The sequence below is a fragment of the Paralichthys olivaceus genome, chromosome 3 (genome assembly GCF_024713975.1).
Source record: "Paralichthys olivaceus isolate ysfri-2021 chromosome 3, ASM2471397v2, whole genome shotgun sequence".
Lineage (NCBI taxonomy): Eukaryota > Metazoa > Chordata > Actinopteri > Pleuronectiformes > Paralichthyidae > Paralichthys > Paralichthys olivaceus.
Genome location: NC_091095.1, coordinates 23,259,261 through 23,286,644, shown reverse-complemented (window position 1 = coordinate 23,286,644; position 27,384 = coordinate 23,259,261). Strand labels below are relative to the sequence as shown.

General features: G+C 39.6%; 1 protein-coding gene across 1 annotated transcript; it reads left to right on the top strand.

The window, feature by feature from the left end:
* Positions 1-11,187: 11,187 nt before the first annotated feature.
* On the top strand, positions 11,188-13,771 carry glulb (glutamate-ammonia ligase (glutamine synthase) b). Its single transcript, XM_020081254.2, has 7 exons — positions 11,188-11,343; positions 11,621-11,804; positions 11,917-12,078; positions 12,168-12,314; positions 12,403-12,530; positions 12,642-12,841; positions 12,944-13,771. The coding sequence occupies exons 2-7, from the start codon at positions 11,639-11,641 to the stop codon at positions 13,260-13,262; spliced, it is 1,122 nt and encodes a 373-aa protein (XP_019936813.1). The 5' UTR covers positions 11,188-11,343; positions 11,621-11,638; the 3' UTR covers positions 13,263-13,771.
* Positions 13,772-27,384: the final 13,613 nt, after the last annotated feature.

The window sequence follows — 27,384 nt, the reverse complement described above, 5'->3', positions numbered from 1 at the left end:
CCGGGGCAGGGCGGTCGGGGGGCACGGCGGTGGGCTCCTGGCAGTGGCCTGACGGAGGAATGTCTGACAACAGCCTCAGCATCTCCGCTTCACGACTGTGTGCCTGCAAGACAGCATGCAGCCATCTGCTGGATTCCCCCCCCCCCACATACACACACACACCATTACCACCACCACCACCACACCCCAGACCCTCCACCCACCCCCTCATCGGGATGCTGCTATAACCACTGACAACGCAACAAGCTAATTAGGAGATTTACTGTGCTAATTACACATGCACAGAAGTGTTGCTGGAGATTTCTATTTGGGTCTCGGCTTCGTGCACGGTTTCCCCTCAATTAAAGGCAAATGTAGCATGTAAAACTGTGTGATTGTCTTTTACACCCCTGCGTGACGTTGATTCACAACGACACCCGACAGACAGCTGGAATGGCTGAGGGCCACCTGACTTCTGAGGGCTGTAAGGAAGAGAAGGCGCTCCAAGCCCCCGCGACCAAAGTGAGAAATGAGTTGTGTGATGAGCCGAGGGGATGCTAGACTGGAGATAACACCCACAATCCATAACATCCTGGTTCACTTTCTCTGTCAATTAAGACACAAGCAACAAGACGACTACAAAGGCAACAACGAGCCTACAGTATGGAACGCCCGCCCAACTCTTTCCTCTGATATCAAAGTCACTTTTAGCTTTTCAGAAGTTGCATCGAGCCCCAAAGGAGGAATAAAACAGGTATCGGATTTATTCTCAGGAAAGTGAAATGGAACATTGGTTATTTTCGGAAACCTTTCCCTGAATCTTACACTATTAGATACGTGTACTTAAATACTTCAGGTAAACACAAAATGTTGTTTTGTATCAGTAAACCTCATGATTTTCTCTCTCTCTCTCTCATTCTGCAAGTATCTCTGACTCCAGTGCTGCAGGATCCAGATTTGACATCAACAATAATTATTATTATGATTAACTCGTGCTGATTTTAAATAAATATTTCCTCATGCATACATGTATCACTCTAATTGTTTTCATTTTCACAACCAGTCTGACAGAGCTTAAAGGTCCAGTGTGTAAGATTTAGGTGAAAGGGATCCATTTCAGCAGGAGTTGAATAATCCTACTGATATTTTCACTTGTGTGTTTCATCTAAATGTTCAAATTGTTGTTTTCGCTAACCTACAATGGGCTCTTTATATTTAAATTCTTCATATTAAATCAGGAGGTCCTCTCTACAGAGATCGCCTTTTTTTTTTTTTACATTAGTCCAGACTGGACAAACTAAACACCTTTTGAGTTTTTATGACTCAAGGTTTCCACAGGTTCTCTTTCATGTTTGGAAGGAGAGGGTGAGGTGAGGGGTATTCAGCTGCAATATGCAACTTCACCACTAGATTTCACTAAATTCTACACACTGAACCTTTAAATATCCCCTCTTTTCCACCCACCTCTGCTCTCTCAACCCTTTCCTCTGCTCACCCCAACCAGTCGAGACAGTGAAATGTGGTGCTGGGCAGGGTTACAGTTAATTCATACATTCATTTATTAATTACCTGATTTTTTATATTACAAAATCTCCTTTCAGACCCTGCCACACCCTACTGCATTCCATCCACCTGTCTCTTTCACACCCTCTCTCTCATCTCTTTCCTATTCCCTAATCTTTTCCACTCATTCCCTGTCAAGCTTGTCTGTTGTGCTCTCCAGCCTTTCTCCTCTGTTTTTCCCTCCTGTCTTTTCTCTGTTCTTTTTCGCCTGGTTAATCTGCCCACTGTTTGCTCCAGCCTGCAGAGCCTCAGCCTCATGAAGGTGAACTGTTCTGAACTTTTACCACAGTCTTGTTATTGAGTCCTCTCAGACCGGAGCAGCTAGTGTGCAGTGAGTATATCAGAGCTTTTTATTGAGAGCAGCTTACTCCTGGGACTTGAAACACTGACCTGAGAAGAGACAATAAAATCTCTGGTGAGGCTGAAGGAAACTGAAACACTGATGCCACTGATTTTCTTCAGGTTGGACACCAAGTAAAAACAAGGGTGGTATTACTGATATGATACTATTTGCAAAAGTGCAGTGTGTTCAGGGAAGGGAAATAAATAATGGTTTATTTCAAATTGATGACACTCACCTCATCGTATTTGTAGTGTTGTCACAGGGTTTTCACTCAGCCATCATCAACGAGGATAGTAGTGAAAGTGCATGTGCCACATTTATACAGCTGTTCATAGTAGCTTTCTACCATGATGAAAACATTTATATTTACCCCGAATTAGTGTAGAGTGTATGAGTGTAAACACACTCATTTAAACACACTCAATTGTGCATGTGTGTGTTCCCATGTCACTGTTTCACACAAAACATCAGAACTTTTATCACACACAGTTTTGTGCTTTGAATCTGTACACACTGATAAAATATATATTTTTCTTTTTTATCTGTCGAAAAACCTTCTAATTGCAAATATTGTTCAGCACATTCACATTTGTGTCTGTAGGTTTATCATCGGTGACCAGTGGGTAACAACCGGGCTCTGAAATTATTCCAAAATCTCAATGACCTTTACTGGAGGCCATAATAGAATCCTGCCAGATCAGTCATTCAGAAAAAAGGTAGAAAGCTTCTGGATGTTAAATGAAACTTTTTCTTGCTGAAAGACAGATTTTAAGATTAAGAGATAGATGCCCCTCTAATATCTGTTCCTTCAATATAAACCTGAAGCCAGGAGATGGTGAACAAAAACCAGTGGCAGATCTATCAGGGCATGGAGGGGCCACATTTTACACAGAGGGGCCAATTATATGTCCAACATCCATGCACAACTTTTTGATTCAGTATAGTGCACATTTAAGTCACTCCTTGTTTATCGTTAGCTCTATAGCTCTGAGCTAAGCCACACATTATTGAATCTAGTTTGAAAATTGTTTCTTTCAAGCACATTAAAGAAAAAAGAAATTCTAAAGAAATTGTCATATGTGTTGTTATTGTTTTTAATGGCAGGACAGGGGTGCTCAGATCGCAGTTGGGGCCAGTGTCCCCCCCTAGGGAAAAACTGAAAGTGATTGCCTGTCTCTTTCCTAAGTTAAAAAAACTAATTCTGCCTTACAGCATTTTCTGTGTTTTGTGTAAAAACTACAAGTTTTCTTGGTATATTGCCAGTTTGCTTGCAGGACTTTTTTCTACCATATATACAGAGCCATGCTAGCTTCATCCGCCTGCTTCAAATGTTGATTCTGAGCCAAAGTAGTAGCTTCAGATTTTATGGGCAAATTTGAGTGGCGTTGCAAAACACGACAGAAACACTGCAGTTGCGCCCTGAGTGCAGTCAGGAGGATGCGTGTTGTCTTATATGCACAGTAATTCTACCTCTAAGCAGAGCGGAGAGTGCAGTCATTAACAGAGTGCACTACCAGCATGCTGCCTGCGCCTTATTACTGGCAAAGGCCGAGCAGAGCAGCAGAAAATGTCTGGGAGCCCACAGGGTCTCTAAATATTAATGAACTTCTCCTTCACGTGGGAATAGCAGGAGCGTCTCCTTGTCTTTTCCCTCCTTTATTATGCCCGTTTGTTTAATTAAAAGAGTGTGTTTTAGGGAAATGAGCAGCCGTTGACTGCCTCTGGGGTGGTTCTCACCAGGATGTCAGCTGCTGGCATTTAGATGGAGCGGCTGGGTGACATGGATCAGACCTGAGACCTGGTGGAAAATTGTATCGCTGCTATTCATGTACACCTCATTAGTTATAGGTTATTATTTGGTTGTTTTAATTTGAATCTGATCATTGGGATGTATGGGAGACAATAAAGACAGTTACATGTAACAATATGGTAACAAGGAAGAAATAAAATCAGCATTTTATTTACAATAAAAAAAACATCTTTAGCATGGAAACATGATAAAACCGCCATGAAGCAAGTGGGGGATGTGAGGGGGAGAAATATAGTCCAGCTGCATAAAAACATGGCCTGAGGCAGCTTTTAAATTCAAGCCGCACAGTCCTTCATCATTAATAAGAGCGAGGTATCAGATAAGCTCATCTCTTCCTTAACAATAACATGAGTAAACAGCACTTCCTTTGGCAAGAATCAGCCCTGACTCTCTGTTAGAGCTTCCAATTTCTCCATACTTCATCCTTTCAGAATCCAATTCACTCCGAGGCTCGGCACAAATGAGCCCGAGCTTCAGTTTGAACAGATAGCAGACACAGAGCTTTTTTCTTATTTCCAGTATATAAAGCTGACAGGTTTGTGGAGAATACGACCACACTTGAATCCCTGTTTTAATTGCTTTTCAACAGCGGTAACAAAGGAGTCATTTAGACCACATACAATAGCATTCTCTGCTGGCCTGCCCCACTTATTCCAGGAAGAAACTTTTAATTCAAAGCGCTGTGTAGATTAATTTTCTGATATGTTAAACATTGTTCCGCATACTAATTGACACCTTTTTTTATTGTGCAAAGCAAGTCTTTTCATGGAGGCGTAATTAAAAGGGCTGGCGAGGCTTTTATGGCACACGTTAGAACAGAAATTAGCCAATTACCATTTCTGTTTGAGGGGTGAAATGACCATCACTGCGCCTGACTCTCTTTTATGTGTCCCACTTAATGGTTTTTAACCCTCCTACCCCTCCGCCCTTCACCACCACCCCCAGGAAAATATTAAGTATTCCAAGCCAGAAGACAGAGACAGAGAGGACATTACCAGGCCAATATAGCAGTCCTCAAAAGTGTGCAGGAGTTATATTAAAGGTGGAGGATTTCTTTCTCGATATTTGTTGTTGAATTTTGAAATTTTAAAAATCCACAAGAGTCATTCATCTTCTTCCACTCAGGATGACCTGCAGCACAAAACATTATCTTGTTGTTGGGATTGACAACCTCAATAAAAAGCAATATATACACGTATTTCCCATGTTTTTGGCTCTCATCAGGTTTCCAGCAGAGCATGCTGTACTGTATGTTGTAAGTGGAGAACTTGTACCACCCTGTGGTTAAAAGTGAATACAGCATGTAAAGGAAACCTTCTTCAGGCCCATGCAGTGACAGGATTTGAATTGAGAGCTACTAAGAGAAAAAACCTTTAATGTCCCCCTCCCTCTAAATATATGTTTTGTTTTTACTTTGTTCATTAATTATATTAATCAATATTAATTTTCTATTTTTATTCACCTGTATGCGTTTCTTTAATAACCTCCCAATAACTTGAGAGGCAAACTATGAAGTTGCATATTACTTCAATCTGAAGATCCTTCACCTCACACTCCAGCCCAATCCCCCCCCCCCTTTATTTCCTTTTGTTCCCCTATATTATTTGTTCTTTCTCCATCACCCAATCCGGTCCTGGCAGAGGCCGTCCACACCGAGCCCGGTTCTGCCGGAGGTTTCTTCCTCCTGGGAGATTTTCCTCCCCGCTGTTGCTCATGCTTGCTCGGTGTTGAACAAGTTGGATGTTGTGTTTCTTAAGATCTTGGACTTTTGTGCAGCACCCTGAGACAACTGCTTGTTGTGATACCGTGCTATATAAATACATTTGATTGATTTGATTGACAATTGCCGTCTTGTAAAAAAGCTTGTCTCTAGAGTCAGTGTTTGAGATTGTTCGTTCTGGGTGACAGTAGCAACATGGAGGTGCAACATGGCAGGTCTACCAGGGAAGAGGACCTGCCCCTGATGAGGACCCATTCCAAAGCGAAAAAAACCATCACTAATGAAGATATAAAAATGTAAAAATACCAAATATAGATTAATCTATACAGGGTGCATGTTTTTTTATTCATTTGATAAACAATGATTTTGATTTTAATAACTAGATATCAACATAGCAGAACACATATTTTCACCAAGTTAAGGTCCACATTTAATATAGACAACAGTAGTAGAAGTACTTTTCTTTTGAGCATATCTTTTTTAAATAGTATATAGTATTAAACTCACATATAATACTGTATTGAGGATTTGAGTAAATTTGAAAGGAAAATTATGATTATCAAGTCCACTGAAGTTTTTTAAAGCACATTTTAAACAACCAGAGTTTACAAGTGCAGTACAATAAAAAGACAGAATATAATAAACTCTAATCAAATGTAATAAAAAGCTAAAAGGACTGTCAATATCCTGAGAAAACATAAAGGTTGTCAGTTTAACCATGACTACAAAGGGAGAACCCTTAGCTAATTCTGTACCCAACAATAAAAAGTAAATTACTGAAAACTGGTTTGAGAATGTTTTAATAACAAACATGTAAGAGGGACAATTCTTCATTCAAACTCTGAGGTTTCTAATTCATTAAAAGTCTGACCAGTGAAGACCTCTAATACTGATCACTCAGTTTTATCACAAGATTTATTTTAATTTATTTACATGTCTACAGCAGATAACTATCCAACAAAATATTCTGGTAAATACAGCACAGAAGACAGTGACTGCTATAGACTTAACAGCAGACAGGGTAACACAGGTCCTGCTCTTCTGCCTTTTAGCCACTAGATGTCCCTGTCTGATCAAGGAACTCATGTTGCTCAACGTTCACGGTTTTTTTGTGTGAGAAGTTTGAAAGGTTTTATTGCCTTAGACCATTTTACAATCAAACATGTGCTTTTGCATTTGTTAAAGTCATTCATACACAGCGCGTAGCAATGTGGAAACAACTGACCACAGCTGAGTGATGCTGTAGCCTGTATGAGGACTTGTCTTTCTGTGACTGCAGCAGATCACTGTGTTTTACATGACCCTACAGCTTGTGTTAGATGAAATATACAAACCTGAAACCCTTCAGAGAAAGTCTGAGGGATGCTGTGGGGTTCACGGCCAAGGGTCAGCAGCTGCAGTGAGGCCTCAGAGTGAAAAGAATAATGTCACGAGGTGCTCTGGCAGTGAAAGTGGTGAACTTACAGGAAAGGAACATAAAGCAGCTCAGCCAATTAAATTGTCCAGGAGGTTTTTCACTACCTTTCAATTTTTAAAGTTAAAGTTAACTTTAGCTTGTTTACGTACTTGTTTTGGCTTTGAAAATCACTTCTATGGTTCCTTTGTTCAAGTCTGTTGGGGTTTTTTTTACAGTAAACTGTGATAGCTGTAAACAGTCTAGCTGCTCTGTGCCTGGACCCCAGGGACCCCAGGGGGGCCCAATCCTCTCTTCCTAGTGTAAATCCATCTCTCTGTAGATGAGCTTATCCAGTTGAACAAATGGCTGTGGTGTTCTACTCCTTCAGGGTCTGTCTACACTCTGCAAAGCAAAACAATGAAGAGGCCATTCAGAATAAAAAGAAACAGATGCACACAATAATACACATTTCATAATGTGTAAAGATTATTGTTCTGTGTAATGCTAGTTTAATTTTCCCATCAAAGCCTAATATACTAATAATAGTCTTTCTCATTTGGAGTTACACAGGGTTCACTGCAGGGACTTTTCTATAATCAAAGTGGAGACACTCTGGTTTGGCACTGCTTCATTCACCAGTTTGACTGCCAGCAGAGAGACACTGAAAGCAAAAACAGTGAAGATAATTTGAGGTTTGGCAAACCAAGTGTTTTTTTCATTCCTGACAACTCCACACATTATTTACAACCTCATAAACAACAGCCACTCCCTTGTCTCAATGCAAAGGTTTACACTAGTTTTACTTTGGAGGTGTAGGCTTGTTGAGCATTATTTTATTTTTATTTCATTATAAGTCAGGTCTTTCTTTCCTCACCTGCAATGCACTTTTGTTTAAGTTTGAACATACCTCTTCTCTTACTGCTGTGAAGCATTTCCTAATTGTGTTGTATTGGTTATGCAGGAACTCGGTTTTTTTTTTTTAATTAAGAGAAATCATAACTTTTCAAATATTAAATGATGGCCCTGAATGTACGGATGGATGATCTTAATTTTACAAGAAAATTAATGGGCCACCAAAATTCTTCAATGATTCTAAATGTTAGCTCATTGTAACTGTCATATTATTTTTACTGTTTGAAAGTTTGTTTTACTTTCATTTTTCAAAGTTAATACATTAAAGGCAAAAGGGATTTTTTTCTTGGAATTGTTGCACATTCATGTAAAGATATTCATGTTTACATTTGCTGTCTCCACTCTAGTGCACCCCTGAAGGTTTCCTACAGGCACCCATACTTCTGACTTTAAACCCAGAATTCTGAGAAAAAACTCAGAACTTTTTTTCCACAGTGGCCCTAATACTCTTCTGTAGAATTTCACTGGACAAGTTTGAGCAAATGTTTCCAATCAAAGCAAGTTTATTTATAAAGCACATTTATACGCAACAGAGTTCAACAAAGTGCTGTACAATAAAATAGCAATTGAATAAGAGAGGATAAAAAATAAATCAAGGAATACTAAAAGCCATAGATTAAGACACAGAGCAAACCTTTGGCATACAAATAGGCTAAACAGGCTAAAAACTAACAAATAAATAAGTCTTAGCCAAGGGCAGTCAGAAGCCTCAGAAAAAAGTTGGTCTATAGTCAAGCCTTTAAAGGTTCAGTGTGTAGAATTTAGTGGTGAATTTGCATGTTACAGCTGAGTATACCTCACCTTACCCTCCCCTTCCGAACATAAAAAAAACATGTGTTAGCCTTCAATTTTTATGAAAACTCAAAAGGTATTTGGTTTGTCCAGTCTGGACGACTTTAAAAAACATGGTGGCTTCCATAGAGAGGACCCCCTCCTGATGTAAATATAAAGTATTTAAATATAAAGGGGCAATTCCAGGGTAAGAAACAACAATTTGTACAATTTAGATGAAACACACTGTTGAGAACGTTGCTAAGATTATTTAATATTAAATTTCTGCCAAAAGATCCCTGTCACCTAAATCTTCTAGTTTGGAAGTTTCATGTTGCATCTGAACACCCCTCACCTCACCCTCCCCTTCCAAACATGAAAAAGAACCTGTGGTAGACTTTAGTTGTCATAAAAACTGAAAAGGTGTTTAGTTTGTCCAGTCTGGGCTAATGTTAAAAACATGGTGGCCTCCATAGAGAGGATGTAAATATAACGTATTTGAATATAAAGGGCTCATTCTAGGGAAAAGAAACAACTATTTATATAATTGTAATGATTACTCACTATTGAAACACACTATTTATATTTAATTTCTGCCAATAGATCCCTTTCACCTACATTTCACACTGAGGGGGATTCAAACCACATACATTCTTATGTATGATTTTCAAGGTAGAACAATTCTGTCGCGTTTGCACTATAATTGGTTCCATTTCACACAATTTAAATTTAAATGGCCTTAGTTTGCCTGTGTAGCTTTGTGTCAGTCCTCAGCTTTGGGATTTCAGCACATGATACACTATGAGCTGACCTCAGACCTGCCTCGAGCAGGAAACAAATCTTGTGTGCTGCTGTGCAGGGAGACAAGTAAAAACATATCTGAGACATCACATTTCTTAATCTCTCTGTTGCTGTGCGATATTTAAACCGAAAGATGTGTCTGTGCCAATGAAGAATGAAACCTTCGTTAGCTGTCGTGAGTGTGGCCTTTGTTCAACCAACTGTAAGTGGACAGACTTGTTTTAGAGGAGCCAGTAATCTGCTGAATAGTACAAAAACCCTGATCAGAGCCAAATTCCTCATCTAATTCTTATTTGTTATTGCTGATGAACAGCTGCCAAATGAAATAAAGAGTGTGACATACACAACAAAGATTTACAGCAAATATTTTTTATTTGGTTACAACGCATTATTTGATTTTTGATGATAACCTATGTGGGTGAGAAGACAGTCTTAGGATTTCATGACCTGAATATACAAATGAATTCAGAAGTGTAAACCTAACAGTGACATCAGAACGTGTTGTTCCAGAAGTTAGTTTTATGTTTTTGAGCAAATATAGAATCAAATATAGAAGCCTTATCTTAAATGTTATGAGGGATTATTAAACTGGCAGACTACAGTGTGCCCAGTAGTTAAGAAAACAATTGGAACAACAAACATCCAGTAAAATACTATTGGTGGGTTGTGCATTAGCAAAATATCACAGAACATTTGAAAAAAGAGGAAATCCACATCAGATCTCCCATTGAAGGATAATATTCACTGTGATGATATTTCGAGCACAGGGCTGTTACTCAGACATCTGCTAAGAAAATACCCACAATCCATTTTTAAAAATTCACGTGATGTATGACAACTATAAGCAATAAAAACCTCAACCTAAGTACTTAAGGGAAACTCTGAAATTCTGTCACACTATAAATTGGTATTCCATAACTGAATAACATAGTCAGACAAGATAATCGGGAGAACACCACAGAGAAAGATGAAGAACATTCAACAGGAAATATAAAGAAACTTGTAGGATTCATTGTGGAGGAATATTAATCACAGGTCCAATATCAAAAAGCATGGAGCTAATATTTCACCCTTTAGCTTTAAAGTCTCGATGCCCACATATGGATGGAGATATATTGTAACAGGAGCGTCTTGGTTTGTGTATTTTGTCCTTGAGTGGAGAAACATTAATTTTGCATTAAAACAATTCACTCATTGTTTTATCAATACATGACAACATTCAGTATGCTCTAGAGCCAACCACGTAGAGTACAAGTTTCAAACTAACCACATCCCCTTGACACTTATGGCACAGTATAGTATACTATAGTATAGCATAACGTAATGTAGTGTAGCATAATAGAGTGCAGTGTAGTATAGTTCTGTGTGGTGTATAGTATAGTATAGCACAGCGTGGTGAGGTGTAGTGTAGTGAGATATACTGCAGTATAGTATAATTTAGCTATTATTTTCTTCTTATTTTTGATGTTCATTTGCTATTTATATATCCATGTTAGCCAATTGAAGTTTTATAGAATTTAAAGTGCCATGAAGTGCATTTGTTTCTTAGAGCACTGCTGCATTTCTATTTGTTTTTATTTATCAGAGAAAATGGAGTTGGGGCCACTAGGGGGCGCATTCGTTGTTTGTCACTTGTTTATCTCATTCACAGATGGTCTCAGTGTGTGACTCTAACCATGTCTGACTTTGTGATTGAAGGAAAGGGCTTTTATCAAATGCTTTCACTTTCTGTCTGAATTTTGCACATTGTGATCAAAGGATGGTGAAAATATTTTCTCTGCGTGGGAGGGGGTTATAAATGTGTGTGTGTGTGTGTGTGTGTTCGGTTTGGGGGGGGGAGGTGTTAACTCCCGCATTTCCTCATCACAACCTGGTGACGTTTATCTCTCAGCCAATCAGAGGCGGCTGCTGATGCTCTGCAGTTGTATAAACCCAGCGTGGAGCAGGAGCTTTGAGCAGGAATGACCAACAATAGAAAGCCTCACCACGACCTCCCATTTACGCACTCACGTCTGAAGCCTGTGATATTTTTCTACTCTTAACATCAGGTAAGAGAGCTGTTCCCTTTGTTTCTTTATTCAGATGTTTACTTTCCTCTTTCGTAAATAATACAATGTTACAATGTGTTAATGTTTATTCCAACTTGAAGATTTGACTTACAGTAATATATAAACATGTCTGAATCCTATAAATAATTTGTCATGATGTAGTTACTGTCCTGGAGCGTTTCCTTGTCAGTCAGGAACCTCCATTGTCTGAGCTGTGTGTTTTTTTTCTTCTTTTGTTTGGCTCACACATTAGCATGTGCCCCCTTCTCTCCTGTAGGTTTTGGGGTCAACAAAAATGGCCACATCAGCGAGTTCAAAGCTGAACAAAGCTGTGAAGCAGCAGTACATGAGTCTCCCTCAAGGAGACAAGGTACAAGCTATTTACATCTGGATCGATGGGTCCGGAGAAGGGCTCCGCTGCAAGACCAGAACTTTAGATTCTGAGCCCAAGACGATTGAAGGTGATGATATGATCCATACTGACGTTCAAAACATCATGTAGTAAAACTGTGAGTGAATACTTGTTTCAAGCTATGTGATAGATCAATGATTTCGGTTGTTTTCCACTGTCAGACCTTCCTGAGTGGAACTTTGACGGCTCCAGCACCTACCAGTCAGAGGGCTCCAACAGCGACATGTACCTGATCCCTGCAGCTATGTTCAGAGACCCGTTCAGGAAAGACCCCAACAAGCTGGTGCTCTGTGAAGTTCTCAAGTACAACCACAAGCCAGCAGGTGAGCAGGAAAAGAACCAAAACGGAGCGTCTCTGCAGCTGAAGATGTCTTGTATTTCAAGTCAGCTCATGTTGGCTCTCTCCCAACAGAGACCAACCTGCGTCACACCTGTAGAAAGATCATGGCCATGGTGGATAACAGTCAGCCGTGGTTTGGTATGGAGCAGGAGTACACGATCCTGGGCACAGATGGACACCCCTTTGGCTGGCCCTCCAACGGCTTCCCAGGTCCCCAGGGTGAGTGTCTGCCTTTTTTGTCTCAGTACATTAGAAATCTTAAAGGCCTGCAGAGAGTTTAATATTTAGTGTCTTTCCTCCCGGTTAGGGCCTTATTATTGTGGTGTTGGAGCCGATAAGGCATATGGACGAGACGTAGTGGAAGCTCACTACAGAGCCTGTCTGTATGCAGGGGTTCAGATCTGTGGAACCAATGCTGAAGTCATGCCAGCTCAGGTATTGCCCCGTCGTCTTATTTTTCTATTGTCCCACACTTATGGCATTTTAAAGCTTCAAATATTTAAACCCTTTTAATAATCAGTTAATAATACTGTCTGTGTGTTTCAGTGGGAGTTCCAGGTTGGGCCCTGTGAAGGTATCAACATGGGGGACCACCTGTGGATTGCTCGTTTCATCCTTCACAGGGTCTGTGAGGATTTTGGCGTGGTGGCGTCCTTTGACCCGAAGCCTATCTCAGGGAACTGGAATGGTGCTGGCTGCCACACCAACTTCAGCACGAAGGAAATGCGAGAAGATGGTGGACTGAAGTAAGGATGCGTTTTCATTAAATGTTAAATTGTGTCTCACAAAGGTATGATTTTTGCATTTGTGTTGTGAGTGTGTTCCTAAGCCCCCTCTGTTATTCACAGGGTCATTGAAGAGTCAATTGAAAGGCTGTCAAAGAGACACATGTATCACATCCGCGCCTACGACCCCAAGGGCGGCCTGGACAATGCTAGACGCCTCACTGGTCATCACGAAACCTCAAACATAGACGCATTCTCAGCCGGCGTGGCCAACCGTGGCGCCAGCATCCGCATCCCCCGGGCAGTGGGGCAGGATAAGAAGGGCTACTTCGAGGACCGTCGTCCATCGGCCAACTGCGATCCTTACATTGTCACAGAGGCTCTGGTGCGCACATGTTTACTCAAAGAAGAAGGAGAGGAGCCCACAGATTACAGCAAATGAACAGTCTAATAGACAAAGAGCCACTGTACTGAGTACTGTTTGTAACCATGTGTCTTTTTCAAGACTCTACAGATCAGTCTTTCCCTTTCTGAACTTCTTTTCTTGAATGATGAAACGATGAGGTATTTCTGCAGTCTTTCAGTTGAATGCAGAAAGTCTCCACCTCCTACGTAAACACTGCCTTTCTGTCTGTTTAGTTTATCCTGTCATGGTAGCTGATAATATGTCAAGAAGTACATGATTGTCGTGTTTTAACTTGTACTAATGAGAAAATCAAATGTTGCTGTGAATCTTATAACTCTGACCTAAAGGATCCCAATGGTGTTTGAATGTTCTTAGCTGTCATGGCCGCTGTCTCAACAGTGGTTTTATCATGTTGTAGATAGTTAAAGGTCATTATAGCCAATCTGTGTTTGTATGTTTTTTTAAATACTAAATTTAAGTTGTCTTCACTTGTGATTCTCACTTGCTAAAGATCTTAAATAAACAGCTAACATTTTTACATCTGACCAATTGTAGTCTGATGGAGTCACATCCAGACTGTCAGCTGAGGTGAAGTGGAACTGAAGTGTGACAGGCATGAAGAGGAAATGCACTGTAATGTTCAACAGATGGTTGTTAATTGAGACAAAAGCAAATCCACACCCTTGTGTGTAGAATAATTAAAAAGTTCATAAGAAAACATGTTTGCACATCTCTGGCAAACATTAAAATAGTGCATGTACCTGCCTTTCTGGTACGTTGTTTTGACATGTCTGTACCACCTTAGAACTAGTTCTAAAAGTAGGACAGGAAAGAAGTAGGAGGAGGGAGAATTCCTAGTAAAATCTCAGATGATGATTCATTCAGTCTGAGCAATTAGACGCCCCACTGTGTTGCCTTAGTCAAGGTAACAAATACCATTATGTTAGGTTGTCAGAGTTATATAAGCACTTTAACTAATTAGTCAACTTAATTTAAGACTGATTATTCAATGTTGACATTTAAAAGCACATGCATACAGTGCTCCTCACCAGGCTGAAGTTATTTCAGTGTCGTGATTGTCTCTAGTTTCACCTGAAGTCAACAGTTGCTCTCAGTTTATAATCACAAACTAGATTTGAAAACAGGTTGGCTTTCAGGACCAACATGTTTTGCCAAAATATTAAGAAAAAAACAAAATACAAACTTGCCAGGTTCCAAACTTTTAAGTGCTGATGCCAGACTTTAATGGTATAATGGTCTGTATTTATTTCGCATGTTTTTTTATTCTTGACGCCAACTCATAGGGTTTCACAGTAGAGTTCTCCCATTAACCCATTCACCCAGTATATATACACGTTTCTGTCATACATCAATCAAACACAACCGTCAGGGGCAATTTGGGGTTCAGTACCTTGCCCAAGGAGACTTAGTGTCATGGGGGAGATGGTCGATATTCTGGTTAGTGGACAACCTGCTTTATCTTCTGGGCTGCCTTATTTCCTCAGCAAAACCATTTTTCAGTTTAGAATTTCTGCAGGTTTATTTGTGTTATTCTCAGCCCACCTCTTACACATTTACCACAAGCGTCTCTACTTCTCATTTTCTCCAGCCGTTGGAATTCACTCTAACTTTAAAATCACAAGAATTAGGTTTAAAAACAAACAAGTTTGGAAATTCATCACAAAGATTATTGTGTCCACTCTGATTGTGAAGAGCGTATTTTTGAGTCCACAATGCATTCAAATAAACATATATAGTTGAACTTATTGCTATTACCATAACTTTGATACCTTGTTTTTAATTGACCCTAAATTTGACAAGAACTAATGTTTATGTTTCATTGTATATTTTAGTTCTCAGGGCTGTGTACTGGGATCACTGGTATCAGTGGGGTGACAGTGTGTCCTAAAATAAACTCTCTGGTAAAAGTTCAGTCTCACGCTCTATCTCTTCTATTGTGTTTTTTCCAAGTGACCTTTAGTGAGACATCACAACAACCAGAAGCAGGTTTTACACAGTAGCTGGTGGGGGGGGGGGGGGGCGAAATCTGTGGTGTTATCTTCATTAGAAGCTCATGTGTCTGATACAAGCCTCAGTGACAGGACAAAGAATAATTGAAGCCAACATATGGGCCAGAAAAGAATGTAGCATGCCATGTTTTACCTGGTGTAAAAACATGCCTGGTGAGATGTTATAGAGGTGAACAGGTGAATCACAAGTTACCTGCTGGCTTCTTTCAGTGTCAAATGTAGGTGTGTGTGTGTGTGTGTGTGTGTGTGTGTGTGTGTGTGTGTGTGTGTGTGTGTGTGTGTGTGTGTGTGTGTGTGCGTGCGTGTGTGGACTGTACTGGACTGGACAACAAGCACCTAACTTCATTGCCAGTGTCGAGTGACTGCACCTGTGGGAGGGTGTGCCGGAGAAAAACAGGTTGCTGTGGAAAGGTGCGGAGTGAGTGGGCACATCCCTCTCTGGGGAGCAGAGTCTTGTGAACACTGTGGGGTGGCAACACATGGGATATGTTTTATTTTGTGCCTGAAAGCCTTTGCACTTTGTTAACAGTGTGAAAGGGTTTATTTTAACCCAAACCATGTACCTTTACTTTACCAAGTGTTTTTTTTCTGCCTAAACGTGGGTGAAACTAAAAACTGAAACCAGAAACTAGCACTCCTGTCAGCAAGTCTCTCACAAAAAGAACACATGTACGACACACTGTGGATAGCTTTGAAAACTCTGTTTCTATTTTGGAAGCATACCCATTGTTTTTCTTTTATTTGTCCTTATCTGAATAGGAAATCTGTTGAGACAAAGCTATGCAGATTTGGTGCATGCAGTGGTATTTGCTCGCAGCAATATATTTGACAGCAGTCTGAGAACATAACAAATCTGATTTGGCTCACTCCCAAATGAGTCCTATCATGTGAAACTGACCTCCCCAATCATGTCCACGAGCCAAACTCAGGTCAGTCTTAGTCCTTTTTTAAAGAGAGTCCCTTTACAAAGAGACATATCATTAGACATGTGGTCTCTTTTTAGTACAGCAGAGAGACACAATGCAAAGACATTGGAAGAATCACTTCCTCTAAATGCCTGAGGAAGTGGACATCAAAATGTTTACTGTTACACAACCTATTCAGAGCTATTGCATTACATTTGTTCCTCCTCTCCATGTTATTTAACCTCGTGGCACTGTTTGTACAGAGGGCTATGAAAGTGTGAGTGTGTAATTTAAGCCACATTAGGAGGATAAACATTGATTTTTCTGAGGAGATAACCTGGGCAGATAAACTAGACAAAGCGGACGGGGCACATGCAGAAAAACCTAACGCCTTGAGCCTTGTTTCCATGGCAGCCGGAGTCCACACTCTGGCAATCTGGTGTGTGGAAGAAAGGCGGGGTGGTGCTCCATGCCAGGGTATTACATAACAACAGGCAGGTCAAGAGTATGTATAGTACAAAGAACAAAGAGTTTACAGACCCAGACTGCGGCATTTAAAAAAAAAAGTCCAGTGTCGTGTCACATATCAAGATGCACTGCATAATTGCACTTTGACCTTCTCGTCGCACAACAGACTTTTTTTCTTTTTTTTTTGTTAATGAAAAGGCTTCTGTACAACAATTCAATCAGAGGCTTGAGACCTAATCAGATACCTTAAGTCCAAACAGCGAATGAAGCACCATCATTTGTGCGTTTGGTCTAATCTCATCACATGAACCCATTCTCCTCAGCTGCAGAACTCTTAAGCCCCTGCTATCACCACTATCACTGGTGACAGCAGTCTGGCTGTGCTGCCTCCCCTACACAGCACCCCCCACCCACTCACCCTACAGCGGTGGTTTTGGGGACATGTATTGTAATGGCTTGTATCGCAGCATGGTTGGCTCGGTGTTCGGAAACTTAAGCAGCTGTGAAAGCAGAGCTGCACGGTTGGACTGAGAGGTTAGAGGACCCCGGACAGAGGAGCATGGACACAGATCAGACCACCTCCAATCGTGACAAACGTCATCAGCATTTCAAAACAACAAACGTGGCGGTTTTAATCTGCTCTTGACTAGTAGATTGGATACACTCTCTTGAAGACTTTCTGTAGCTAATTGGAGGCAGTATGGTTGAAGTCAGGTTACAAACAAATTCAACACACACGCGAAAAAAAGCTCAGAGTAGTTGGACAAGGAGATTCTTTGTGAGCTTGTGAGTGTGTCCATCCTGCTGCACGTGCACCCCAGCTGACCCACTGATAAGAAACATGAGAGAGGCCAAAGCGACGGGACTGAGGATAATTGCTTTTAAGACACAAAATATAATGTTAATACAAACATATCCTCATTTCATAGGATTAGTAAATGACTATTTTGTTTTACATTTATAGCAGCAAGCTAAAATGCTAAATTGTTTAGATGACATGAGAAGGTTGATATCACTATAATTTATTTTCTACTTAATCAATCGATCAAATTTTGTTTTTTTACAGCCCAAATTCCCAAATCAAAATTTGCCTCATAGGGCCTCAGATGGTGTGAAGTCCTCTGCCCTCTGACCCTCAACAAGAGTGAGTAAAAACTTCAAAACTAACCCTTTAACCGGGGGGGAAATGCAGAGACCTCGGAGAAAGTCACAATCTCTGTCTGTATGGTAGACATGAGGCAGCAGTCAGGAGGCTGTTTGCTTGGTTAGGCATAAAGACTGAAAAAGGGGGGTATAATCTGTCAACAAGATTCCTGGATTTACTGGACAAGAAAAGCAGCACATAAATCCTTTTTTTTTTTACACTTTTGTATGGCTTTTGTAAACAATATATAATGTTCAGTCTGCTGCAATGTTGTCATACTGAATTCAAGGTGTTTTCCCAATTTAGAGACACTTAAGACGTCTGGCAATTTATGACGTCTGCCACTTCACAACCACAGGGGGGTCGGCTGCTGCCTGCAAATGAATCAGTAATAGCTACATCGGCTTTTTTCAAGTGTGTGTTTTTATATCTGGATTCACTTGTTGGTGGAAATGAAATAATAAGTGGGCAGCTCACGGTACAATTTTAAATGCATCCAGAAATATCCTGCTGCAGCCAACCCGACACACCACGCCTCCTTCAAACAATTATCATTTGCAGTGATCATTTGTTAGCATAGGAGAGTCTGAGTCCACATCTATAACCCTGCTCCAACCCTTAACCATCTTTGGAATTTTAACTCCCTTCAATTTTCGTGGCCCTTCATGGCTGCAGGTGCATGTTGCATTGAGATCTGATCATTCAGACCACATTCAGAGGTTTCTTTTTGTCCTTTTAATTTCCAGCAGACTAAGTATAGGAAATGTATGTTGCCTCCAGCTGGTTAAAATAGTTTATTGTTATTATTATTAAACAGAAACTGTGATCTATGTGTTTTTTTTTACACATGGAGCAGGGAGCTGATCACAAGTCATGGCAAGAGTCAAGCAAAAGTTTCAGCTCTTATCAGAAAGGATCTCTGTCCTTACGTACATACCTGAAAACACGATGTCACATGACGGTCTACGAGCAAAGGACTTTGACGTGAACAAGGGAATTGTAGCAGATCACTGAAGTAATAATTTGTCTCCTGTGTGTTTGTATAGTAGCGGCATTCTTAAGGCTTTATAAAGGCTAATTTAACTGTGCAGCAGCTAGACAACAAATTCAGTGTTCATTATCCATGTTGCATTCACCTCTGATGGTGACAGCTCTGTCTGTGTTTATTGTTTGCTAAAGTCTAGCTGAGATCTAAAACTAAAATGGGGTCAGCAGCGTTTCCAAAATTCTGTTTTAGTGATTTTGCTGAAATTTCAGAGGAGTGTGGATGCCACGTGTAAATGTAGCTAAAATGAAGCGTTTTGAAAATAAAAGGTATGAGTCTGGACGTCGCCGTAGAGCTGGCAAATTGTGAATGGATCAGCCAAGAATCCTGTAAGTGCCAGCCAGATGTAAGATTTAAGGTTTCATTGGCCATGGGTACCCCAAGCATAAGGGGAGTTCTATTTAATAAGGTCTGTTACAGTCAATAATGTTGTGATGTATGACGGTGGAATGTTTTGTGTTATCATTTCTTTGACATTTCTCTCCGAGGAGCCACTCACAAGCGCCCTCTCATTTAAATGATTTACGTCACAATGATGACACATTAAAAACAGAAACCCATGCCAGGGAGGTTTGTCTTGTATCCATTGCTGCAAACATGAGAAGTTGTAAACATGTGTCAAAGCTTTACCTGTTTTTCTCCTCAGTGTTCACCTGACTAGACCTTCCTTCCCTGAACACTTTTTTTCCTCTTATCCTTAACCTCCCATCTACAGCTTGGACAAAAATATGTTTTTCAAAAGTGTGCACAATGTCTGCGAACCGATTGCATTTTGTTATTTAGGAAACTGAAAAACCAAAGTGAGTACGATAAGACGTAAACAATGGGTCAAAGCTTGACTTGTTTTTCTCCTCTGTGTTTGGCTGACAAGACGAGACTAGACACTCCTTCCCTGCAGGTTTTTGTATTCCTCTTATCCTGTTTAACCAAAGTCCCTGGTGTCAAGTTGCCTCTCCGCAGCTGAGACACAGAGTTCTCTTTTACGTGTGTGTACACATATCTGCTACGTCTGCATTTTGTTTTTGTTGTTTCAAGAAAAATTTGCCTGGGAGCTCATTTTTGTCATGGCACAGCAAAACCTTTAACTAGCTTTGTTTTTTCCCTCATTTAATCTGAATAGAGTAAAATAAAAACAGCTATTTTCTGGTTTTCTTAGTTGATAGTTCACTTCTGTGGTCCTCTTGTCACGTCTTCTCCTCCCCCACTGTCCAACCCCATCATGCAGTTTACAATCCCCCCATTTCAAGACCTTTAGGAACCGTGAAGTCAAAACCATCCCCCATTCTACGGCCACAAAGATAATGGCAAAGGTCACACAAGTAAGCACAGGGTTAGTGAGGACCAGGCAGAGCCACCATGCCTGTGAGCCAGATGTAACTAGAATAACATAAAACACTTCAGTGGCAGTTTAGCTGTATCTTTGGAGTTTCTTCATAGGAATTCTGAGATAAGCAGATTATACATCTTTTAATGCATTTAATGTTGATATGTTTTAGACAGGCTCTATGTTCTTTACACTGAGTTTTTCTGAACCACATACTATCCCGTGCTCAGAGAAAACCAGCATGGGACAGATTTAAGATGTTCCTGTTTGCCTCAAAGCGTGTGGTCAGCTGAAGACAGGATGAGTTAACGCTTTCTTTGGTTGTGATGTAATAGCTTATGCAGTTCGATCCCCAGTCTTCCCCATCTGCATGCCTAAGTGTCCTTGGGCAAGATGCGGAACCCTGAATGGCCCCCCATAGAACAAAAAGGGCTGCTAATAGATGCACATGTATGAATGTGTATGTGAATGGGTGAATGGCAAACTGTACTGTAAAGCACTTTGAGTGGTCATCAAGACTAGAAAAGTGCTATATAAATACAAACCATTTATGAAGACACTCAAAAGATTTTGTTGTAAGAGACTCCTTTTAAAAACCTACTGGCACTTTTCTTTTGGAGTACAAGGTACCACCGCGAGCATTAGCTATCCATCTAATGTTTTCAGAAATCTCGGTCTGTCTGTCTGTCTGTGGCTCACATATCTCAAGAACCATTCATTTAAATGAATTCACACTTGGCATGTGTACTATTCAGAGACAGAAGAATTGTAGTCTTGAAATTGGTGCAAAAGACACACAATGCATTCCATACTAATACACTTTCATTTAACAGGGGACCAGTGCTCTAGCAGCTGTGGTTCATCAACTAAAGTGTTGTCAATCAAAAGAACACTGTATGCACAACAATGGCAATGACAACTGATTCTCCACTTCTGGGGTCCTCGTACTGAGTCAAGCTTGGGTAAGGGTTGAATTCACTTCAATTCAATTCAATTTTATTTGTATAGTGCCAAATCATAATAATATTATTAATAATATAATAACCTTAAAATGTATTGACAAACCCAACAGTTCCCTCAAAAACTCCCTCATTAACTGGAAGAACCCTCCAGCAGAACCAGACTCCATGTGAGCAGGGAAAAATGGGGAGGATAGAAGAGATGGGTGGAAAAGAGGGGAGCAAAGAGAGAGAAATAGGCTGGAGGGGGAGGAGAGGGGGAGAGGGACCAGGAACATGTGTGCACCATCAGGTTTCTGTTCTGACTAGTTATAAAAAAAACAGTAAGAGTGCAAAGATGTTTTTAATGATATCAAAAAGTATTATTTTTAATAATAATAATAGAACTAGTTGTTGTTATCCTGCAGCTCTGGAGTCAGAGATTAGATAGGGTTAGGTTGAGAGTTAGGTTGGTACTTGCTGCAGATCAGTCACTGGATTTTTCTCCCTGCTAAGTTAAGCTAAAAGTCCCATTGCTGTAGCTTTATTTTTATTGGAAAAATGTCAGCATGAAATTGAATAAGCATATTTCTAAAAATATCTCAAAATACCTACAAATATGTAGCTGGCACTCAAAGACAGTTAGCCTAGCTTAGCCTAAACAGTGAACGCAGGGGGAAACAGCTACTCCCTCTGTCCTGTCCAAATGTAAGAATATAAACCCTCCAGCTCCTCTAGCTGCAGCCAGTTCTGAGGTGTCATCTGACTCACTGTAAGAAGTGAGGTTAGTGTTATTGTGCGTTCATTTGATTTGATAGAAAAAATAGAGTTTCCGACTGTGCGAATTATGTGAACGCCATCTAACTCAACGAGTTGCAGAGTGTCTGATGTAATCACAAAAATCATCACAATTTCATGGTTGCTAATTTGAGCTTGTCAAATACACTTTGGTCACTACAAGAGACTACATCTCTCAAAAGCACCTATAACACCATACTTTGTAACCAATGCAGATGTTTTTTATGATTAACATGCATACATTTTCAAAGATCTATATGTGACACCTCAGCCTTTTTCTTTTATCATTATCATGCAAATATCTGAGAGATCATTCTGACTGTAAGGCACATGAACACACAGACCTTCAGAGGAGCATGTGAATGAACAGTTAATGCTTGAGCTGCTCCCTCAAGTCTCAAAAGTGCCACACACATGTTTTGTAACTCAGCTGTTAACTGTATGACAGTGTGCTGGATATAAATATGGGGCTCTACAGTGTGAGCGACTGTACCTTTAAAGATAGCCTACAGTTAAGTAAACAAACAAGATCACTTTCGGTGGGCTAACACTGACCAACAGCTAAATCTGGGTGTCCGTATGGAGATTATATGGAGATTGTACATATTTCATGTAGTTATGTAATATCTCCACATCATTATCAAAACTGTATGTGGAAATTTCACTAAGTGATGTAGACACTTATTGGAAAATAAAGCCAGGAATGCGAAAGATTTAAAAATGGTGGTTTACAAACATCGCAGTGGATTCCGGCTTGAAAAAAAACAAGGCGTTTCAGCCTCTTCAGGAACAGTGCTCTCTGTGGCAGAGGACTCCCTTTGGCCTTTCTAACTCAACAGACCATTCACCTGCACCTAGATATATCACTTAGAAAAAAAAATAAAAGAACAATATGTGCACTTTAATGAAATTTGATCTTTAACGAAATATCCTCAATTGGCATCAATTATGTGTCAAACTCAATTTCCAACAGCAAATTTAAAGTGAAAAGACAAATCTGACCTGGGCAAGCTCATTAATGCCTTTCATGCACTCCAGATCACATTGGCACAGTCACAAACAAACGGAAAGCAGTGTAAAACAGTAATTAACAAGTGCGCCATATATAACCCACCCAACTGCTTTATTATGACTGAGAGCAAGAAAAAATGCAGATTCTATATGGAGGTTATCAGAGTAATTAGTCTATTATAACATCAAATATGGAATTTGTATTCAGATGTACATGTTAGGAACTGTTTCTCAGAATCCCATAATTCCTTCAACTCATCTCTACACTTGTAATGACATATGACATATGAAAACAACAGCAAGAAAGAACACCCAGTGTCACAAACGCATTCTTCTCAAACTGACAACTCCCAGCACTTTTATTTCCTCTGTCTTTTCTTCACTGGTGGGTTTTTCTGAAGTTCTTCAGTGTAACCTTGACTTCCACTGTATTTACCAGAACATCATAGTCAGTTCTCTAATGTTCCACTATCATTCTGATAATTAGTGTTTCTGTGTGCCGTAAAGCTGTGTATGTATATATATATACACATACCATCATTTATAGGTCATTCAGCAGCTCTTATTTGATTGCATTGCATTGAAATGTGTTTCTATTGTTTTGGCCACAGCTTCTTATACTGCTAGTCACAAAAGAAGATGATCTCATGTACAAATGAAGTTGGTTAAATATCTTTAAACAAATGTATTCTTACTAAAAAGTACAAGTACACACTGTAAAGTAGGTAATAATGGCGTCAAGTTGGCCGGTACACCATAGGCTGATACAATTTATACAACTGGATGCAGCATGAAGCAAATCTACTACGTTCCATTGCCTGAGAATGGAGGTCTGTGGAAAATTCCAAGATCGGGTATGTTCTCAATTAAGGCGGTCTGCTCCACCATGCAATCCAAAACCCTCCCCCACAGTGACTCTGCACATTTTTCCCTGCGGTGTGCCAGTGTGTTATGTTTATTAAATAAAATGTAAATTCATCTTCAATGTCCAAATTTCCTGATTTTCTTAGAATCTCTTAATCTCTAACCATGAGCATGAGGTAGACTGAGAGGAGTTGTAACCTGTCTGTAACACGTCATTTTGATCAATCAGAGAAGAGCTGTGGTGATGTCGTCAATGTTGTACAAAGACTGTGTATAAATGATTTTATATAATATATCCCTCTGAGCTTACAGGAGAAATGGCATGCTTCTGTGAGCAAGATTGTATAAGTACATGTAAGTGAACATATATGTGTAAGTGTATATGTGTGTGTGTGTGTGTGTGTGTGTGTGTGTGTGTGCATGCATTTATTGAATATGTCTATGCAAATTAGTAACCTTCACCACAGGGGCAGCCATCTATATTCACACACACACACACACGTTTGTACTTCTGTCTTAGTGAGGACACTAACTGACATTAGCTCACATATTCTGTGACTGTGTAGTAAAGAGCGGTAGAGTTGGAAAAATCTAGCATGAACAACCACTCACACAACAAGTGTTACTATCATCCCCTGTCTCTGCTACACCCTGTTAAATCACATTCTGTATTCAGTCAGGATGAATTTTAAATGAATTAATTGAGGCCCGGACTAAATTGAGCATGAGGAGGAGTGCACATGTCATCTCTCTTTGAAGCAGTCATGAGGGAGCTACACTTTCCTAACTCGAGGTCTGGAAAAAAGACAAACACCCAGTAGACAAACAAACCACAGTCTGTTTAATCCCAGCAGGGACTTTCTGGGCGATGCTCCTTCAACTAGTTGTTGGTACAGCTTCGGTATCCGGGTCCATTGATGACGTCACTGTAGAAGCTCCTTACGTAACGTCCATCGCAGCTTTGTTGTGACAGCTTCCAGCTAACATAAACAAAGACACAGAGTCATGAATAATTGAATGTACTGATAAAATCAGAAATAATACTTTAAAATTTGAGTTCCAGATGCCATTTTCAGTTTCACCAAGCCACCTTTGTTTTTGTTGTAATCTGTAAACTCTTAAAGGCTCAGTGGGTAGAATTTATTGGCATCTACTAGTGAAATTGAAAACAACTCAGTACCCCTCTCCTCAACTTCCACTTCCAAGCCTGGTAAAGCCCTCAGGTATCATCACCCCTTTCAAGAGCCAGTGTTTGGATTTCCTGCTGTGGGAGTCCATGGTAAGGGCCGCTCTCAAGGTAAATATAAAGACTCATTACATAACATAACATGAAACACAAAAGTTCTTATTTTCTGGTGATTATACACAAATGAAACCATGATTATGAATGTGATCAATTTGTACCAAATCCAGACCTATATAAAAGTCTAAATAAACTTTTATATAACATATAAATTGAATTGTGGGAAATGGTAAGAGGAGAAACTCCACAGAAGCTAAAACTTGATATGTGTTGATGAACAATTTATACCTTAGCATAAAACAGAGCTTTGTAAAGGTGATGTGTTGAGTTTCCAGTTACAGTTTTCTCTCCTGGGAAAATGGACTGAGTGCAGACGAGCACTGTGCATTTAATTATGGGATTAGAGTCTCACGAGAACCTTTTCATTACTTAATAGATGCAGGCTGCTCAAACCCTGTCTGTCTGCACAGTGTGAAGGAGTGATAGAAGGGTTTTGTCCGATTAGAGACTCACATATCAGGAAAAATTAAGGATGGAAGAAAGTTCACAAGTACACTGATGAAGATGTGGCCTGTTCTTGAGAGTAAAAGTAATTGAAAGCTTCTTGTTTGATTATAGCGCCAGTACATGGTAAACTGTCTAGTAATGCCATCCTAATTTTGAATGGTTCCTAAACTGAACTGAACTACAACTTGTTTTTCTCAGAAGAGAGAGCTGCACATGGTGTCCTGTCCTCAAAGCCAAACAGTTACACAAAATCAAAGCCACCCCCCCACTTGAATGGCTTCAATCCCATTGGACACGTAAAAAAAAAGAAAAGAAAATACAGAGTAAATGAAACCAACACCAACTTCCGCGAATCGAGAAACTAACTGATCGGAAACAGTTTTTACTTTTCCAAAAGTTAAATTAGAAACATTCCGTAAAACACTGAGCAGAACAGTAAACAATCACATCCATTCAAAGAGTCTGTTTTTTTTCAATGGAGCTGGTAGTTTTCCACAGTCTGTGGTAAATGTTCATACAAAAATGATTTAGTGCACAGTGACATCTGGAGGCCTTCACAGGAAAATACTCCTTTAGGGAACAAGAAATAGGAATGGAGTTCCCTGGAATGAAAACAGACTGAAACATGAAAGTGACAGCTCAAGTAACTTTAGTTCTGTCATTTGTTTTAATTGGCTAAAATATGTAAACAAAAATTCTTATTATACTTTTCATCATTCAGTTATTCTCTCGTATTTTCTTTAAATGATATTTCCTTTGTTGTGATGTTTGAAGTAAAAATATTTGCCCACATGTTTGTAAGTTATTCAATGTTCAAGTTGTTTTTTTAAATCAATTTGAGCTGAACCTTCTGCTGTACCAAAATTGCAACACGTTTTTTCTTTAGTAAACTTTAAATTTACAAATAATTCGACATTATACAGACACAATCAATTATTAATACATTAAAGAAAGTGATTTAAATGATGATAAATATTTTAAACGATAAGAAATAAACAATAAAATTCAAATAAAGGAAACCTATCACACAAGGGCAAATACAGATCAATTTCCTTTATCTAATTTGATGGGAAACTTTTTTAATAATTTGATATTAATGATCTATTCTGCTTTTGTTCCTCCTAATTTTAAATGCAGGATTAGGTTCAGTCTGTAAGATTTAGGTGAAAGGGATCTACTGGCAGAAATCTAATGTAGAATAATCCTCATGATGTTTTCACTAGCTCATTTCATCTAAATTGTATGAATTGTAGTTTTCTTTAATCCAGAAAAGACCCTTTATATTTAAATACTTTATATTTACATTGAGGGGACCCTCTCTACGGAGGCTGCCATGTTTTTTACATTAGTCCAGACTGGACAAACTAAACACCTTTTGAGTTTTTATGACAACTGAAGTCTACCACAGGTTCTTTTTCATGTTTCATGAGGGTGAGGTGAGGGGTGTTCAGCTGCAACATGCAATTTCAACACTCGATATCACAAACTTCTACACACTGTACCTTTAAGAGTTAATGCAAGATTTCAAGTACAATTTAAGAGTTTAACATTTTTGTTTTTTCTTATAACTATTTATGAATGTCAGGCCAGAATGATGGCGAGACAACTGTGCAGATTTTCTCAAGAGTGTGAACATGAGCGTGTTCGTTATAGACTAAAGAAGGCTATTCAGTTGTATAAACAGATGGTTTTAAAAGACTACAAATTATATAAGTGCAAAGTTTTTGAGTTCAACAGTATCAAACCTCACAAAGTTAGAGTAAATATCCTCAGACACTCTGACACTGTCTGAGTAACTCACTCAACCAGCTCAACACAAACAGGTGGTAAACTGAGCCAGCGGAGGGTAAGCTGAGCGACCAGCCGCGAAGAAATCATTGC